At 43.8% G+C, this 16971-nt stretch overlaps 1 protein-coding gene across 9 annotated transcripts in view; it reads right to left on the reverse strand.

Annotated features, from left to right (window-relative positions):
• Positions 1-1087: 1087 nt before the first annotated feature.
• The window catches only part of Carmil1 (capping protein regulator and myosin 1 linker 1), a 264062-nt gene continuing 248178 nt past the window's right edge, over positions 1088-16971 (reverse strand). For 2 of the 9 annotated variants that reach the window (XM_057787235.1, XM_057787239.1), the window contains 5 exons: positions 14556-14637; positions 12960-13154; positions 10838-10975; positions 7969-8118; positions 1088-2098 (listed from right to left, as the gene is read on the reverse strand). In XM_057787235.1, coding sequence (XP_057643218.1) covers positions 1962-2098; positions 7969-8118; positions 10838-10975; positions 12960-13154; positions 14556-14637 — 702 coding nt within the window. In that variant the 3' untranslated portion in view covers positions 1088-1961. Of the gene's footprint in view, positions 2099-7968; positions 8119-8452; positions 8478-10837; positions 10976-12959; positions 13155-14555; positions 14638-16971 lie in introns of those variants that run through there. The other 7 variants (XM_057787237.1, XM_057787236.1, XM_057787243.1 and 4 more) reach the window with 7 other exon arrangements.

Below are 16971 nucleotides of genomic sequence, written 5' to 3' on the forward strand. Positions count from 1 at the left end.
ACTCCCCGTGACACAATCTGAGGCCACATACGCTTTGAGGGAGTGGACAGAGCTACTGTGGAGCCTCCAGGAGGTTTGGTTTTGTCTGCCTGCCTTCTCGAGTCTTCACTCAGGAAGATGCAATGACTTGCCTTTTTCTTTGGGTGGTTGGCCTGAGCCTCTGCATGCTTTCTCTGATACTTCGTACTTTTCCACAGTTTCTCTGAAGCTACCTACCTCCCTTTTGCCAGGCAGCCGCTTGCTGAGCCTCCATGTCAAAGTCAAAAGTATGGCTTCCTCTCTTTTCCATCTCCCTCCTGTGGCAGCTGTCGATATGGTCAGCCTCCCTGCTCTGTGACTTTTCTTTTAAAGAATAATAAAACTGTCCTCAAGCTTTAAAAATATACAGTATACTTAAGAATCAGGCACAGCCCCTGTACTTATGAAGGAATCCCTTCAAAGCCTTGTACAAATGTCACTTTCTGAGGCTTCCAGAACATCGTGGGGGATGACGGGGAGTGACACCTTCAATAGTGCTGCTTATTCCAAGTGTGGGCTTAGCTGGGCTGTGGGTCTCCTGACCAAACTGCCCAACAGTCTGCAGTTCCATGCCTGTTTCTGTCTTATTCTTCTCCAACTTTGGTGCCATCACAGGTGTCTGGTCACGCCTGCCCTGACAACCGAGCCACACCTAAAGAGAACAGACTTCTGTATCTGTTGCCATGAGGTCATATGATAGCAAGTGGTCCTGCCTTTAGGACTGGAATCCACTCTCAGGTCAACCACTCAGGGGTGGCAGAGTGAGGGGATACAGTAAACAGTGACATCACACCAGCCCCATCTGACTCAAGCCAGCACCCCTCTCATGACCTTAAACTCATGGAGCTGGGTACGGAGCACACAAAGAATTGTGTGACCTTCTAGTAAATTCCATCTGTGTTCCGGTGGCAAGAGCAGACCATGGAATTATCAAATTATATTTACGTTGAAAGTAATGATTTCTAGATGATATGATTATCTGTGTACTGTGATTATTCTACATTTTAGAAACTAGCCACAGCTTTACTGCACAAGCCGGTCCTAACAAAAGAACTGGAGGAAGCAAAAATCCCACTTGGAAAATCATTTTATTGGTATAAATATACATATGAATAAAATATTTTCAGCCTGTAATGCAAGCGAATATTTGTGAGATGTTTTATAAAGAGTAGTATTTAGACATCTTTTTTTTACAGGTGCCAAAACTTTCTCTTAAAAACCACACATTAAAAGCTAATAGGCAGACAGAAATTAAAGGCCTTCAAAAACAAGAATATTCATAAGACCTCATTCCAATCAACTATATACATGAATCCGGGCTACTCACACTCTGTTCTTAGCTGTGCTTGCCGATGGTCTGAAAAGGCTAGCCAAGCTTTAAATGTACAATCTCCACAAGGAAGGCAGTGCTCCCCCCAAAAGAATGTAAGAACAATGCCCGAGATCTAATATATATAATTTATACAAATTATTTATTAGTGTGCTCTGTTAATATAATTACAATGTGCAATTGCATACATCAAGAATAAATTGCTATATCGAGTCATGTGTGGATCTGACACAAAAACACCCTGCAGTACCCCAGGGTCTCCTGGAGAGTTACTTGGGTGGGAGTCCAGTTACTTCATTAACTTCCAAAAACCACACCATGCAGGGCAATGTGTAGCTGCCTCAGAGAAATTCAAGTAGGGCCTGTGGAATAATTGCTGGCTTTTTGTTGAAGGCATAAGAAACAATGTTTGGAAAACAAATGCTGAGAATGGAGTGAGACCAAAAATGTGCTTTGAGAACCAAAAAGTGGACTTTTTATATCTTTTTCTTAGAAAAAGAAGGAAAGGAGAGAAAGAAGAAAGCACCAGAGAAGGGAGAAGACGCACTGCCCGCGGCTCCTCTCTGAGGGCTGAGGAGAGCACCCTGCATGGGAAGGCTTGGGGTGGGCACCATTACACAAAAATAAACTCTTTTTCTGCCTCTTCTCCAGAGTCACTGGATTTGCTCCCTTGGTGACCATCTTTGCCGGAGGACCGCTGCTTTTGTTCTTGATACTCCTGGGCCTGCGGACCCCAGCTTCTCCTTGAGACTGAAATCAGAAGGTAAGGAAGAGGGACAATTTATTGACAAGGCAATAACAGGACCTGGCCAACAGTGGGGTGAGGGACCCTGAGAAGTGGGGGGAGGGGTAGTCATGATGGACTTTTTCAGAAACAAATCAGCTATTGACTTAGAGACTCTGGACAGAAGTCAAGGACACACCAAAGAAACCACAAGCAAGTGGACACAAGCAAACACGCACGCACAAGACCAGTCTATGCTAGGGTGAACCCGGCATAGATGTGGACGAGAACCAAAGGTAGAGATGGTAGGCAAGCGGGAGAAGCCGTCAGGAGTCACTGAGGCTGCTCTGAGCCAGGCGACTCCACAGCCAAGACTGCCCCATACACGGCACAGAGGACAGGACACACAGAGACTTGCAGAGGTGCTGGCTGGACTGGCTTCCAATGCCATGCCTTCTGCAGAGTCCGAAAGCTGGTTACTCCTGCAGTGGGGGAGGGACGCAGACAGACCTGTTGGCCTGTGCTTCAGAACGCCTATGCCTCACTCCCTATGGATAAAATCTGTGAGAAGGAATTAAATAATGCCTGTGACAGATTCAACCCTGCAGGCAAAGCACCCACTCCCGCTGTCTGTTTGGACTGGCGATAGGGAACTGGAAGGGGTCACAGGACAGCTGGACCTGGGCTTTGGTCATGCGCCCATGTTCTTCCTAATCACACAGGTAGGTTTCGTCTAGTTTTCTCTTTAAAGCTTGTGTTCTTTTTCTCTACATCCTGGTTCCTCTGCCACCACACCTGGGAAAGATTCAGTTCAGAGGCTAAACTCCAGGGATATTTAAAAAGCTAATAAACATTACTCCCATGCCTATTGAAGAGATGCCATCTGAGCTAAAAACACCAAACCCATGCCACTTGGAAAGCTGCTTAAAAAAGCACAACTAATCCATGACTCAAGAAGACCCAATCAGGAACCCAGGAACACAGTCTTCAGTTCTGGGAAAGACATCAAATTAAAATTACACTAAATCCTGAAGGGTGGAGACCCACAAACAGCCTTTTCAATCTCATTATAAAATCAAGCAATTGAATTATAAAGTATTGATGTGGTGTGTGTGTGTGCATGTGTATGTGTGTGTGTGTGCAGGTACCCACAGAGGCTGACTTTCTCAGCTGGGTTTAGTCACCTGATAACAGGTGCAGGAAGCAAACTCTTGTCTTCTACAGTACTAACTGTACTGAGCCATTTCTCCAGTTCCTTAAACTTCTGACTTCTTTTCACCAGTGGTTTGGGGCAAATTCTCAGAGGGGGTTGGGGACATAAGAAACAGATACAATTGCTTTTAAAAGCTTCTATTGGGAGAAAAAAAATTTTACTTGTGCAATTGGTCCTTTGAAAGTTGCTGATAAGTCAGGTTTGGAGAAAAAAAAAGATAAATAAATGTCCCTAAATATGTTGCCCTTCGTCACAAAATGAATTTGATGCTGACATCCACAGAGTCCTTTAAGCTTATAGTCTGAGTGTGTGCTAAGACAAGGGGGCAGAGAATACTTCCAATACCATCCCAAGAATATCTGACAAGAAATCCAACCTCAAAAATAAAGGGGACTTAAGCTGTCTCCTAGAACTTCTGCATTTTAATTAAAACAAAACCCCGTTTCTTCGCGAACAGACAAATGGGAAGAAATGTCTAATATTGCGATGGGAGATTCAAGGGAAGATAAACAGGGTGCGGGAGGGGTCATGCTCATCTGTCTTCAGAGAAAACATTTGAGACCCTAGATTCAGTGAATAATCAAACTTTTCATCCTTCCCGATACATTAGCTTCCTGGGAGCTCAGGCTAAATCCACCTTATTTGAGATGACACAACAGAACTCTCTACAACGTATGGAGACACTCGTGTAACTAAGAGTTTCGGTCGCACGTAAAAGCAGAAGTAACCTCACGGACCAGGGCCACAACAGCAACCATGAATGAAATTTAAAGGGACACAATACAGGCATCTTCTTGGAAAAGGCAGCCTGTGTTTTCATCTACAGCAAGGCACTGACCTTCCAAGCTAATACTGGGTTTTTGAGTCCTCCAGCTTAGGAAACTATGGGGCAACAAAATGGGGTGGCAGGGAGGAGGGAAGAGCAAACATCACCAAGTTAATCTGCTCCTTTCTAGTGGATAGCACAGTCAGAGTGCGCCATAAAAGTAAGAACTACCTTTTAAACAATGTGATGACTAAGAGGGAAATAATCCCAATTTCAAACGTCAACAAAGCGTTCTACAAGAGGGGTGGAGCTTGAGTGAGGCCTTGGGTTTGATCCTGAGGACCCCTGGGGTAAAGTTCATCCTAAGCACATCCACTTCCATTAATTAAGTTACGATTGCATGGGCTAAGGACCCTAGGGCAGCTGGCATGTCCTTACTGTTGGGAACAGGCAGGAAGAACCTCACCTAACACTTGAACCAAGCTCAGCAATCAACTGGTCTAGCCTGCTTAGTCCTGATCATTGATGCAAACAGCTTTGTAGAAAGAAAGATCTTTATTGTGTCAATTTCCAGACCTTAGGGAACATCTATTTGATTACATGCAATTAAGATATGCTAATTACAATTATATAGAACCAGATTTTGTCAGGCTTCCATTAAAGGAGTGTCTAAATAGAGTTATGTCTGCTTGAAACTTAAAAGTCCAGAATTAATTTTTAAAAAATATTATAAAATTTAGACTTTCACTAATTACCCAAACTTATTCCTGCACCTTGATTTAAAACAAGGTTAAAAAGAAAAAAACAAAACAAAAAACACTGTTTGATTAAACTTCTCCAATGTAATATGGTTAAGAATGCCAAGGTGTCCTGGTGGACGAGTATGTCTGTCTATACATGTATTTATTATCAACCCATGTGCTATTGATGAGTAAAAGATATGGACTGAACATTAACTTATTAAGTGGAAACACTGGCTTGCATATTTACAACTTGTTTGAGGTGGAAATAAGTGTTGCAGAGAGCCCCAAACACAAAGATTCAACTTTGCATATGTATATATGCAAATTTCATAATTTCAAACCCTCTGAAATACACATACAGACGTGGGATTAGAGATTCAGATGCAACTTGGAAATTATCTCCCCACTGTAAACTCCAGGCAGATATACATCTACCAAGAGAAAACAGGGCATTTTCTTAACATAATAATCTGTAGCTGGTCCCGCTTTTAAAAAATTCTTTCCAGCATAGTGGGAAAATCTCAAGCAACTGCTAAATTTTTCCTGAAGAACTGTGTTTCTTGTTTTTAGATAGAGTTTTATGTTACTCTCAACTCTCTCTGTAGCTGAGGATGACCTTGATCTCTAGACCCTCCCGCATCTACCTGCCAAGGGCTGGGATAGTAGGTGTACACTCTACAGTTATCTGCTCTTGTAGAATTCTCACACAGGAAGTGGAACCTGGATCTGGATCCGGGGGAAGGAAGTTGAGCCGAACACTAGTTCACAGACTGTGAGACCAGGCACGGGTCACGCTGGACGACGGAAGCACCAAGGGATAAGAAAGGGACTCCCAGAGTCAGATGGCACAGATAGAAAGCTCTGCGACACAAACGAAACCACACAAACACAGCTATTTTCTTCAAGAAAATAGGATATTTGCTAATAAAAATATCACATCTTATACTCAGAGAGGAGAGGACATGAACTCAGTCTCTAAACAGCCACACCATTAAACCAGGTCAACCATGATCAAGTACGCAGCACGCTTTGAGAACGACAGCTGCCATTTGTTTCATGAGTACAAGGCTTGGGAAACTGAGAACGCTGGATCAGTATCACAAGATTGTTCTTAAGACTTGAGAGTACACACCACGTTTCTGTCAATTGCTTTGGTAACGCATTAAAAACAAACTAACCAGAAACTATTCGAAAAGCAGAGGCTACGTAGTTCTCAAAGGTGAAGGCAACGTGAGAAGAATAGGCACTAACAAAACAAACATATTAGACGTAAATGACTTTAATTGAAGCACCTGTGAAAATTTTGGGGTTTCCCGATTTCAAGAAATCAAGGTAGAAGAGCTAATACAAGATGGTCCCGTTTAATCCTACCAAAATTTGACCCAACCCATGACAAGGAGAATGGTAACTACCGAGGTTGCAGGAAAGTCAGAGATGACACAGGGCTTCCTCTCACTGTTGGGAGTTGGCCTATCCCTGCAACCATCCCCTTTAACTCAATGTCCTATTGGCAGACGGATGTGCCTGAGTGCTATGTAAGCGCTTTTAGTGGGTCTTATTTCTGCACCACGCGTGCCTTGTTAGTGAGAGATGTACATCAGTGGCTCTAAGAGTTGAAAATGTAAATTTCCAGGATCTAGAAACATCCATGTAATCTCAACTGTACTTAATGAAAGAGATAGTAGATTTGTTGTCTTATTAAGTCTCAGAAAAATAACTCTTTGGCTCTTCACACATGTTGCAGCTACTCACGCATGTGACTTTCCTATGAATGAAATTAAGAGTTGTTTCTGTTTTGCTAACATCAGACTACATCTTTTAGAAAGAGAAGTATTTTTACAGCTCTGTGATAAAGACACAGGGAATCAGCTGAGAGTAAAGTACACGTGTGGAAGGCAGCTGAGCAGCACAGCTGTTAAGCAGTTGTAAGGCCCTACATTCCATCCTGAGTACCAAATCCGCCCACCACATCCACTAAAAGCAAAGGACCAATTCTATTCATTTTCTCCAGGACAGATGCTACTTGGTCCAAAGAGAATGAATGTTCTATCTGTACATGACTTATTACCCCTGCTTTGTGCGGTGGGCCATCCCTTAACTCCATCTATTATCCAGCTACTACTAGAGCAACAGGAAAGAGCCATAGGGTCCTCTCATAGCACTGATGAATTGGTAGGGACTTTGTGAGACTTGCATTTGTCCCTAAGCAAGTTCCCTAAGAATAAGCTTTCCCTGTCATAAGGTCACTCTCATCAACTTGGATTCTGGAATGCTCAGAGAAAAATGAAGGTCATCGTGTTCAATACATTAAAATATGGGCGCCTCATGCCTGATCCTGGACATCTAAATACCCTCACATGTTAACCTCTGATAAAGCTTTGTGGAAGCAAAGCGCTTCATTCACTCCAAGGGCAGGCGTCCTTTGAGGAGATTTTCTGTAGTAGATTAGCTAGGAACATTCTTTGTCCTCTGGTATGTATGCTGTTTCCCTTGCACTGCAATCATGGGAAGGCATCTTCCCTATGCCAGCAGTGCAGGCTCTAACCCCCTAGAGGGCACCACCTGACTGACGTCTCCCCTTAGTTGTCCCCTGGAACTGCTCTCACCTGAGGAGAATTTGCCGCATAATCTAATGGAAGACAGAGCAGAAAGAGCAAGTGCTGGCCAATACAATGAACTGCCTCTCAAGATGGAAAACTTTCCCTGAAAAGTCATGTATGTAATTCAAGGTCTGCATGTTGCTGGGGGCTTCTTGTTGATCTTTCCCTAACACAGTGTTTGGGTAACATCTTAGATCAATGTTCTGTAGGCAAATATTCTCTACCGCTCTATGAATTTCTAATTTAACTCATGGAAACTTGATAGGAAAAAAAATGTAGAAAGGAAGAGAATGAGAGCTATGACCCCAATATGAAAATTAACTTTTATGCTCACTAAAATTTAATAGACAAACCTCTAAGGTAACTTGAAGCTCCCCATTGTTGAGTTTTAGATTCTGACTTAATATCCTCCCACCTCCCATGCAGGGACCATCCTGTTGCCGGGTAGAATAAGAATTCAGTTCTATGAAGTCTCTGACCCAGCCCCCAACAGCAGCTACTCAATTAAAGCTCATTTGTTAGTGCCAGTTCATCAGCTTCAGGTCAGCGAGGGATGAAAACCGAAGGCTCTAACCATTTGTTGGCTGTGACTTCCTGTACCCAGGTGCATTCACTTCCTCTTCCGCAATGGTGGAGTAGGGTTTTGAAGATCTTTTCCCTCTACTGGAAGGCTTGCCACTGTCATGATCTGAATGTCTTTTGAAATAATCTCCTCTTTGCACTACTAAGGAAAAGGGATCCGTTTTACCCTTTATAGTAGCAAATACATCAATGTGTCGACATCCATGTTAAAATTATTTATATTAAAACTTAAATATCAGCTTATCCACCCAGAGTTAGGATTCAAAGAACTTAAGCATATTAGTCCTGGGCAGGTTCACAGTTGTCTACAGAATTCAACAGCCAACATTATGGAAATGTGCAAAATGAGGTGAGTCCTGATCTTGCCCCAGAGAGCTAGTAACAAAAATGCCCCAGTCTTACAATTTTGATTCCACGATGGATTAACAAAAATCACATACACTATGAAATAATCTGGAAGAATTACAGTCATTTACCTGTTTCAGAAATTAGTTGGGCACGCTAGTCCAGAGGGAGGCAGAGAACAAGGAAATGAAGTAACCAGCATAAATAACGTACAACAGGAAAAGACAATAGGGACGGCTTCTAAAGAGAAAGGCAGGGCTCTTGAGTAGCTGCCCTGTCTTCCACTCCCGTTGAAGACCAGATAGTTGAGAAGCCGAGGTCAAAATATTACCCCCAAATGCCTGAAAGCTGTACCCAGACCTTGTATATCTTCGCCTGCCATCACTGCAGAGTACTGTGATGTGTGGCTAGTTCCTTCTGGGTCTAGGCAGGAAAGCAACCCCGGCTCTGTAGTTTCAATCAGCCCATGCTGGATAAGCATATGAAGCACCACTAGTTCTTGAGCGACGGCTTCCTTATTTGGAATTCCTTGCTTTTCACAGCAGCTCTGACCTGGCCAGTGGTGTCCTATGTGACCTGTGTTGTCACCAGAGGCTCTAGGACACATTCCTACTCCCAATAGCTTTGACCACCTATCAGCTATTAGCTAAAAACAAAACAAAATTTAAAACCCCAACCCCACAAACACCTGCTGAAAACACAATTGCTTAAAGTTAGCTTATCATTTTGGGTTGGGCTGGAGTCATATCTGTTCTCAGCCAAACTCAGGTGGCTCTTGGGCTATAGATTGGATGCTTCCAAGCATCATTTTCCAAAAGTTATACTAATCATAAATTTACTAAACTCAACTCTCTGGCCCCCACCTACCCTGTTTTGTGTAAATTCTTCCACATTTCAATCGTTTTTAACAAGATGGCTATTTCCACATATCACCAACCGTCCCACCCACACCAAAATCCTCTCAGGCATTTTCAAAGCTTCCTTAAAAGCTAAGAGGAAAAGACAGAAACTGCAGAAGGAAAGACAGCAAGGGTGCCAATGGGGAAGAACTAGATGGGCAACCTGGCTGTGAGGGGCTCCCGGGGCCTGAGGTTGCTTTGATCAGCACGATGAAAGGTTCTTTAACTGTGTAGGTCACTGTTAGAGTGAAGTCACTCAAACTTTGGCTCATGCTAAAGCTGTGGTTAGGACACCAAGTACAGCATCTATCCCCTCGTTGTGAAATGAGAATTGATACCAGTCCCCTCTTTGGATTCTTTGACAAAAGCAGTTAACACCTTTAGGCAAATCCCTACCCTCTTTTCTCTATAAACAGTAGGGGAGAGAAACTTCCACCTAACAAATAAAGTTGCAGAATGGAGACAGAAGAACAAAAAAGGTATTATTTATTTGTTTTTATTAGACTCACTAACACATAAGGATAATAGGCAGCTGTGCCTACTATTAGCTTCTACCCAAGTCTACTGTCAAGAAGAGAAAACAGGAGATATCAGAGCCAGGGAAGTAACAGAATTCACCAAACAAATATAACGTTAACAATGCAGCCCAAAGCACAGCCAGGATCTGCACATGGGGGCTAAGAGCTCTCTTACATCACATATCTGGTACAGAATCAACCCTGTGTGACACTTAACCCAAAAGCCAGCTGTGCATTTGAAATAAGGGAGGCCAGGCATGGTGACTCACTCCTATAATCCCCGCATTTGGGAGGCAAAGGCAGGAGAGTTTCCGTGAATTAGACTGAAGCCAGTCTAAGTTACATAGTGAGTTTCAGGCGAGTCACTACATCAAGAGAGCCCTGCCTCAAAATAAAACTAAAAATAAAGAAATGACATAACAGAGCCTAAAATAAGTGGGAGAAACAAAAGAAACATCAGAGATTCTACTGTTACCCTGGCCTGCCTTACCCCTGTTTAGGGGTTCAAGACTGTTCCTGAAGGACAGCAAGCCAATCACAGGCAACCACCATTCCCACCTCAGGGAACTGAAGGGAACACATTTGCACAGAGACACCCTGGGGGTGTCTACACGGGGACCACACTCCGAGAAGGCAGAACAGTTACTCATGACCCAAAGAGTACTGCAGCTTTGAGGTTCCTCAGGGCAGATGGCCTGCTCCTGATCCGTGGCAAAGACGGCAAAATTAATGTCACCATGGCCCTTGAATCATGGCAATGGTGACAAGCTAACTAGGGGTGCTTTCCTTAGAAATAATGGGATCTAGAAACCTATTCAAAACTGTGCCCTAATAGGCTGTAAGCTAGCTGGGAAGTATGCAGAAATCACTCCTGTGGAGAAGGTGGGTCTTTGGTTAGGTGGCTCAGCTATATTTTTGACTTCTCTTCATGAAGTCCTAATGTCAGACATAATGCCAAATCAAGGGCCCACTCTGGTTCCCATAGTCAACCCAAGGGATTCTGACGAACTCCAGGCTTCTAGTTTAGTCTGGGACTAAGTCCCTCCTTTTGAAATGACACTCTCTGGGGTGAATAGAGCCAGTGGAAAGATGTTCTTACCTTCCTGGGAGAAGGTCCTGGGACTGGGCTGGGGGCTGCTCTGGCCATCACGCTCCTTGTCTGAGGGGACTTTTTTGAGGATGGGTGGAAGAAGAGCAACTTTAGGGGAACTAGGACCAGAGGGAGAGTCTGGATCTTCTACAGAGGTACAAAGAAACAAAACAAACTGTTCTACAAACTGTGTCCCAAGCATATAAGCCAGATAAACCTTTACATACAGATGATTCAAATAGAGAAAAACTATCATAGAATGTTTCTAGACAAAAGTTCCTTCTGTATTTCTGCTAAGAGAAGTAATTAGCATTCAAGAACAATTAATAAAAAAAGCAAGGAAAATTATAAAATGTTGACATATGTACAGATCTCAGTCTATGCTAATGTTTGAAAATGAGGCTAGGAGTGAACCACGGGTTCCTTCTGCCGCAGACATAAAGTTGTTGAATGTCTGAAAACATGTACTATATGTAACAGAATATCTTTATCAGTTGTCAGAGCTAGTAAGTTACAACACACACACACACACACACACACACACACACGTTCATGTAGCTACCAGCATAGAATCCATTGCCCCAGGAGTAATTTGAAATCATGGACTTTTAGACCCATCAAGGACTTTTGTTTCTGGACCTACAAGGAGATGAAATGATCCCCTGGGCTAAAAAGGTGTAAAGACAGTCAAGATTAGGATTTCAGGCTCTTATCGGAAAGCCAGCATTACTTCACCAAAATCAAAAGAACTTAAGGAACTGGGCCCTTCGCCTTCTTCCTTAGCATGTGGGATTCTCAAGCAAGTGTGTACATGTGTGTACACAAGTGTAAAAGACAGACAGCCGATAGGTAGGCTCTCCTCAGTCTTTCTCACTCCTGGTCTCCTATTTGTGCCGCCACAGAGGTAAAGCTATGACCATACACTGTGACTCCATTATCTCTCAGAATTGTCCTGAAGAGGAACATTTAAAAATACTGCTGAATTCTCAAGCTTTATCAAAACACCTATCAGTTTATGAGCCTAATTTTTGATAGAAAATACACAATGAGATAAACAGCACAGCTGAAAGTGAAAAAATAAAAGGACTCTAGCCAGCTTTACATTTGATATCGGGAACTGGCCAACTGAGCTTCTCCATGAAGTAGAGCAGAGTTGCTTACTTCAAACTAGAAACCCACGGAGCTCAGAAAAACATCAAGCCTTCCATTCACAATTCTCTGCTTTTCATTTCCTTAGTCTGTCTTCACTGTGTCTCACCTGCAGCCCAGGCTAACTGCAAACACATACCAATTCTCCTGCTGCAGCTTGCCAATTGGAGCATAACAGACAGACAATAAGAATGGTGACGATGAGGATGGCAAAGCAAAGGTCTGGCTGCATCTCTAACCTGCTTTCCGACCCTCCCAGGGAAATGTGGAGAAGAGGAGGAGAAGTTTATCATATTTCATCGCATTACTCACTCAAACTCTGATGTTTTGAACATTCTTACAATATTTCTCAAAGACTTGATATAGACATATTTTTTTTTTGCATAAGAAAATAAGACAGAACCCAACCCGTTCCTAGTATTTTTAAGTTTTAAGTTTCTTCTGTAAGACCTTAGCTCGGCAAACACCTTTGTATCTGGCCAAAGGCTAAGTCTCTTGGACTTGGAAGCCATTGAGGGCCCAGTCTGTACCTAGCATACTTGACCACATCTGCAATGCTCCTAACAACACTTGCACCATCTGAGGAAACCTTATTTCAAACCAGGCCCACAGTTTTCCAGATTCTGCTCTCTATCTCTGATATGCTACAGGATATGGTGTACAACCACACAAACTGTTGCTCTTAGGCCTGTGTCCTTAAACTGGTTGTGTGCATTGTTTGAATACCCTGGAGACTGATTTTAGAAGTCCCCCTCTGCTGATGGGCCAGCATGCTCAGGCTGGCTTTCCTGACAGACAGGATTCTCATCTCTTAGCCCTCCCCAGTTCTCAGCTCCTGCAGGTTTCATGTGTTTTTCAGTTCCAGCTTCCTATTTTCATTTTTTCCTCCAATGAGTCTACCACATTCTACCTACTCTTGAGACCACCTGTGGATATAGCCAGACCAGGCCCAGCCTGACTCCCAGACCACTAATGCCCTTACCAGGTCGGGAGACAGTTCTTGGCTTCTGAGGGATGGAAGGCCGGGCTCCAGGGCTGGGCTTGGGGGACTGCAGGAGGGGCTTCGGACTGGTGGGAATGCTGGAGGAGCTCCGAGACCTGCAGCCCACATCCACTTTGGGTTCTGCTTTGGCATTCTTTTCCGGTGTTCCCAAACCAAAGCGGGCCTCTGGAAGAGCTGGGTACAATTTGGGCATTAAAATGAGAAGTGGTCCAAACCACATTTTAAACATCAAACGTCAGAGAAACTAATCTTCTGAATGTAGAAATGTGGTGGACGCTGTGGTTCTCATTCCGCATCACAGATCTTGAGAACAAAAGCCTCTCCATATCAGTGTGCTTTAAGAGTAAGCGCTAAGAGAGACCGGCTTTCTTCGCGGAAATGTGATGACTTCTAGCACTGGTCCAGGGACTGCAGAGGGGCAGAGCCCGGACAAAGGAGTCTCACAGATGGCTTAAGTCCTCCTTCCTATCCATGGAGCCTGCTAGGCTGCCTACCCACTCTGGGGCAGTTCACTTCAATTTCTCTGTGACATGCTTGCTTTGCTAAATAAACCGCTTGAACAGTTAGCGTCTCACGGCTAAATTCTTTCCTTCCAGAAGATAAGAACTCAGAGAACCTTGCAATAAGACATCAAATTTTATTCTGTGCCATACACAGCTCTATATTCATATGCAAGGAGAAACTAATTTCTCATAAATTTAAAGTCTTCAGGACTCTCTGGGGCCTGGCAGGTGGAGAGAGACAGGAAGTGCCTTGGTTCTGGATGACAACGACCCGTTGGGGATCTGGCTACAGTTGCGGGAGAAAGGCTGTACTGAGGGCTGCGCCCTCATCCCAGGCTGAAAACAGTTCTGGAAAGGTCATCATCTCCTTCTCTATCCGCACTACCGTTGCTGTCTACAGTGAACCGTACAGCCAGCAAAAAAGTAAGCATCCGTAAAAGCAACTTACGAGCTACCGCTCGTTTGCATCCAGTATATCGCATCTCCACTCAACACACCTAAAACTTCGAGGGACCAGGTCAGGCGATGGTGGCACACACCTTTAATCCCAGCACTGGGGAGGCAGAGGCAGGTGGATTACTGTGAGTTCAAGGCCAGCCTGATCTACAAGAGCTAGTTCCGAGACAGGCCCAAAAGCTTCAGAGAAATCCTGTCTGGAAAAACCCACCCACCAACCAAACAAACAAACAAACAAAAAACAAAACAACAACCACAAAAAACTTTGAGGAAACAAAGCACAGGGATTCCATCCACGGGACTGGAATATTTCCTCCAGGCAGATAAAACTGCCCCCTCCTGCACGCCATGTGGAGCTTGCTGTTCAAAACATGACACTTTGTTCTTTCAACAGGATGCCCAAAATTTAGGAATTTGTCAAAAAGGAAAGTGGGGAAGGCAATCTTAATTTCCTCCATCTGGGAAATCAGAGAAAAAAAAAGTCCCCCTAAGATCATGGCTACAGAGATAGGAGTAGCACCCCCCAGGAGTGGCTGGGACAGGAAGGGACTGGTGTTTTAGGTTAGAGGGGAGAACACGAAGGCTTGTTCTTCCAATCACAGGTGACTCTGCTTACCTGTCCCACCTCCATCCGACTGCTCTGGCTTGCTCAAGACCGGGCTGGAGGACTCCTGGGAGATGACATCATTGATAAGCTTCTAAAAATTCAAGACCCCCCAACCCCCCGAAAAAAGAGTACAGTTGAGATACAAGGGAAAAGAAAAAGAAACAATAAAGCAGACAGATAACAACAGATTATCCCTGCACTGCCACTGTTGAAGGGACTTCATACTCAAGAGGGTGGCATGACCCCCATCATCCACATAAGGGGTCACAGTCCAGAAAGGGAAAGGGTTCCAAGTTTGCTTTTCACGAAATCTAGGTTTGTGGTTTTTTGTTGTTTTTTTTTTTTTTTTTTTTTAAAAATGTTTGTACATGATTTTCTTTGTTTTTATGTTGGATCTTACTCTTTAGTCCAGGCTACCCTAGAATTCACTGTATGTAGTTCAGGTCGGCCTAAAACCCATGATCCTTCTCTCTTAGATTCCCAAATGCTGGGATTTCAGCCATATGCCTCCATATCAAGCTTCCAGGAAACCCATTTTTAAAAGTAAAAGCAAGGGCAGAGAGCCAGGTCCGCAGGTAAAGGGGCTTTCTGTGAAGTCTAAAAACAGGTGTTCAATCCCTGGAACCCGAATCCAAGTCACCATATGAAAGGATCGGTATTGGCTCAGGACCCCAAAGGCCAAGTCCTCAGCACAAAGGACATTAATTTGCCGCAGAAGGACAAAAGGCAAGGAATAAGAGACAAAGACAGGAGATAGAGGATGGGGGAGAAGGGGAAGAGAATAAGGGAGCGGGGACAGGGATATCTGTTCCAGAGGGACAGAGGAACACCTCTGGATAGAGGGGAGGCAGACGTGGACATAGAAAAATGAAGGCTTGTGAAGATAAATGGGGAAACCCTGTGTTAGGTTAAGGTGTTCAATGTCAAATGGGTATGTTAATTAGGTGAGCCAAAGGGGGCTTTTGATTGCTGGGCTCTAATACTTTGATAGCTGAACCTTGGTGGCTAGCTTTTGGATTATAATCTAATGGCTTTAAGCAAGGCAGATGTGGAATCGGGGAGAAGGGTAAGGCCTGACAGAGCGACAGGCTCCGGTGGGCTAGTGTTCCTTCACCAAGTGGTGGAAGGACTGACTCCTGCAAGTTTCTCTGTAACTTCCATACAAGCACTGTGCCACACGTGTGCCACACACAAATATATACACACTAAGTCAATAAAGTTTGAAAAGTAATTGGAACATTTGCATCCTTGGTGCCCCCTCTCTGCTCTTTCAACAGTAGGGTCACCTGTACATCAACCATGGATGCTTACATTACTACCCGTAAACAACTCAGCGCTACATTTCAGGAAACATTCTAACAGTAATTTTTTTAGAAAGCTTTTATTATTCTGGTAGAATAGCCATGACTGTCTAAACTTAATTGCTGAAGTTTTTTTTTTTTTTTTTTGTTTTTGTTTTTGTTTAACAAAGGCTGTTTAGAAGAACACTAGATGGCACTATGAGAACATTTACATAAATCTGGGCCAAGTGCAAAACTAAACCAGGAAGATTCTGTCACTCTGGGCCAATTTATGTATCGATCCTAAACACATGGGAAAGTACCCTGGAATTCCTGTCTTTTCAACAAAATTAGCTGTTCATCACAGGAAACAGAGATAAACAGTTCATTAGGAAAACACCACATCAGCTGTTGGAAATTTATAAACTATGCAGGCATCTGGCTCATGGTAGGGATGGAGTATTTTTTCAGTATTCTGCATGGCGAAGGTCAATACTGACTCCCTTCAGCACCAACAGCAAGCTGTTATGTAGGCTCTCCCATCTTTGAGCTATAGTAAGAGTCTGTGGGGAAGCAAAGCAGGTATCGGTAGCTGGGAAATTGCTGGATAGAAGAGCTATGGTGAGCAGCTGCAGAATCTTACGGGATGCAGAGTTTAACAAACAGCGGCTGTTAAGAGGCAATACAGAAGTCCTCTGCATCTGCTGGGTAGTCCATCTGTACCTCCTCTAAGCCAAGGTCGCCTCGGAGGACCAATCATTTTCTTCTGAGGCCTCGAGACAAACACGCACAGCTTCCCTTTCTCAGGGGTGGGAGGAGGGGCTTCTCAGACCTCAGGATGATGTGTACAACCTGGACACATTTATCTTAGTGACTACCACAAGGATACCTTCCTTTAAGAAATGACAGAAGCAAATAGACAGAATTCTGAAAAAGAGACTCAGAGCAGTAATGCAGCTGGGAATGCAGCCCAGTGGAGGCTGGTTATGCAACTCGTGTAAGACCCTGTGGGGCTGGATCTCAAGGACCACAAAGCTTGCAGGAATGGAGGGAGGAAGGTAGGTAAACTGTGTTTAAATTGAACTTTGAGGAGACTCAACATACTTTTTTTCTACTTTTTTTCAAAATTATCCTCCGCTGTGCTG

Source organism: Chionomys nivalis, chromosome 13 (genome assembly GCF_950005125.1).
Source record: "Chionomys nivalis chromosome 13, mChiNiv1.1, whole genome shotgun sequence".
NCBI classification, from domain to species: Eukaryota; Metazoa; Chordata; class Mammalia; order Rodentia; family Cricetidae; genus Chionomys; species Chionomys nivalis.